This window comes from Danio aesculapii, chromosome 11, assembly GCF_903798145.1.
Source record: "Danio aesculapii chromosome 11, fDanAes4.1, whole genome shotgun sequence".
Classification (NCBI taxonomy): domain Eukaryota; kingdom Metazoa; phylum Chordata; class Actinopteri; order Cypriniformes; family Danionidae; genus Danio; species Danio aesculapii.
In genome coordinates, this window is record NC_079445.1 from 43439327 (window position 1) to 43442202 (window position 2876).

Consider the following 2876-nt stretch of genomic DNA (forward strand, 5'->3'; position numbering starts at 1 on the left):
TCTGTTTAGCGACTCGTTCGAACAAATCAATACCCTCGAGCTGATTTACCATCATAATATCTAACATTGCTTGTTGCTTATTTCAGACGTGAAGCCAGCCTGTCAGAATCGTCGAGTAGTGACAGAAAATGATGCTCCAGTGGATGTGAGAGTAAATGAAGATGGTAAATCTTTCAGTAAATCACCAACTGACTCGTACAGGAGAACACTGAACTGGTACATCGGGCGCAGGCCGAGAACAGCCTTTTCCAGTGTTCAGGTAAAATACCCTGTTAAATTAACGTGATTTATGTGTAGTTATTGGCTAACAGGTAATGCTCTTTTAAAGTTAAAGCATAGTGAAGTTATTCATTAGTCAGTTTGTCAAATACGCAACACTGAAATAGGCTAAAAGCTAATGCCATGGATGCTAATTGTTATTTTGGTGGATATAACATTAAATATAAACCCATATGGTAAATTATATGTATATATTTAAATAAGTTGCGAAATATATTGTAAAATATACAAAAATGGGCAAAAAAAGCTTTTAACAAATATGTGTTTTTGCTCATTTTTTATATGTAGCTACATAAACTGCTCAAAAAAAAAAAAAATAAAGGTAACAACTATAGTTAGGTTGTGTAGTTTAAGTGTTCCCTGTATTTTTAGTTTTTTGAGCTGTATATTTTTTGCAACTACATTTTTTGACAATTTTTGGAAATATATTTTTAAAAATTTATTTCAAAATCCTTTAAAATTTTATTTGCCCTCCATATATTTCAATACAAGAAGATAAATTCACTTTTTAATACATATATAATACATATTTAATAGACAATGCATATATCACACCAGTCAAGCAAGGAACAAACTTATTGCATATATATATATACACAATAAATCATCAAAATTGTATTTGAATAAAGTGTCATCGACATTACAAAGGAATAAACATGAATTAATTCTTGCTTGGCTCTGTTTTATTTATTGCATATGTATATGTTTTATATATTTTTTCAAATAATGGATACTTTAATATCATACATACACATTCTACCTGAAGGCAGGAACTGTATTTTCTTCACCTTAAAATATATTTTGAACTATGTTTTGGATGAAATTAAATGTATTTTCAATTTTAAAGAATACATTTAAGTGAACATCACAGATACAACCTATATGTGACATGTATTTCAAATATATTTTGGCCAGGAGAAAAATATATTTTTACAGTATGGAGATGCTTAAGAGAAAATGTGTTTTCAAATGTACCCTTACTAATCATGATTTTTTTTTGTCTTTTGCATCCAGATCAAGATATTAGAGAGTGTTTTTCAGGTGAACTCATACCCAGGCATTGATATACGTGAAGAACTTGCGAAGAAGCTTCATTTAGATGAGGACAGAATTCAGGTAAACACTGATTTATAATCTTAATTATTGCATCTTTTGCTCTAAATCTATCATTTTTTTTCTGATATATTATTATTATCATTATTATATTTTAAATCCTATATTAATGTGTAAAATCAAAGTAAAATAATGTAAAAAGTCAAGTTTTGCACAAAAGTCTTCTATTTTGCACACACGTTTATGTTTTTGGCAGTACTGCTGTAGCTATATCCAACAGATTTTTCTTTTATGGAAAGATTATTAAAAATATACGATAATATGATGTTCCTTTAAGATATTTACTAAATGTCCCACTGTAAATATATCAAAACGTAATTTTTCATAGGTAATGTTAATTGCTAAGAACTCAATTTGTTCAACTTTAAAGGTGGTTTTCATAATATTTAGATGTTTAGATTCCAGATAGTTGTATCTTGACAAAATATTGATCCAACAAACCATACATCAGTGGAAAGCTTATTTATTCAAGCGTTCAGATGATGTAAAAATCTCCCATTCATAACATTTGTGACTGGTTTTGGGATCATATTTTGATTTGAGAACTTTCTAAATCTGAAGATTTTCGCTGATGAAATGTGTCTGATGGGTTGGGATAAGTCTATTGTGGATGATTGACTGATGTGTTTATATCTTTCCTTTAGATTTGGTTCCAGAACAGAAGAGCGAAGCTGAAGCGTTCGCACAGAGAGTCTCAGTTCCTCATGGTGAAAAACGTCCTCAGCGATTTACAAACCGGCAGAGAAAAACACTGAGAGTAGATCTACATTTCTTTATTATCATCATCATCATTATTCCTCTGTTACGAAATTGTAATTTATTTAATGTCTTCATTAGTTATGTAATTAATAATTATGTCTTAAGTAAATGCTAAAAATTCTTAATGTTATTTTTTTATTGTGTGTGTGTGTGTGTGTGTTAGGTCAGAAAAATCGAAATAAATAATTCAGCTTATTCTAACATTTAAAGTGAAATCTTTAAACGTTCTCTGGGTCTGAATGGAGTAAAACAGTGGTGTAGTCCTTACTATACGCACATATACTCAGTATGCTTACTTTTTCCACGAGCTGTTTGAGTATTACCACTTCTGAGGATCAATAATTGCATATACCCTCAGTATCAGGGGTGTAGTGGACATTTTAAAAGTGGGGGGGACAGCTGTATGAAATCCAAAGGTTTACTTTCTTAATCACCTGTTTCTAAATGGTATGTCTAAAAGTGCGGGGGACGTATCCCCCCCGTCCCCCCCGGTTGCTACACCCCTGCTCAGTATGCTCACTTATTTTTCTGATTAAACTTTCCTAATTTTAGTATATTATTTTAAATTCTTACTTAAAAATATATTTGTGTGTAAATGTATATAGATTTTTCTTTGTTTACCCCAAAATGATCTATTCCTGATCCGCCCTAAAATGAAAATCCTAAAATCGCCCCTGTTCAACAGTATTTCACATTTGTCCTAATCGTGCCTACCGCTACAGGGA

General features: G+C 31.0%; 1 protein-coding gene across 1 annotated transcript in view; it reads left to right on the top strand.

The window, feature by feature from the left end:
* The window catches only part of hesx1 (HESX homeobox 1), a 3308-nt gene extending 1040 nt beyond the window's left edge, over positions 1-2268 (top strand). The window contains exons 2-4 of the mRNA XM_056468717.1: positions 87-259; positions 1294-1395; positions 2037-2268. Coding sequence (XP_056324692.1) covers positions 87-259; positions 1294-1395; positions 2037-2147 — 386 coding nt within the window. The 3' untranslated portion in view covers positions 2148-2268. The remainder of the gene's footprint in view (positions 1-86; positions 260-1293; positions 1396-2036) is intronic.
* The last annotated feature ends 608 nt before the right edge of the window (positions 2269-2876 follow it).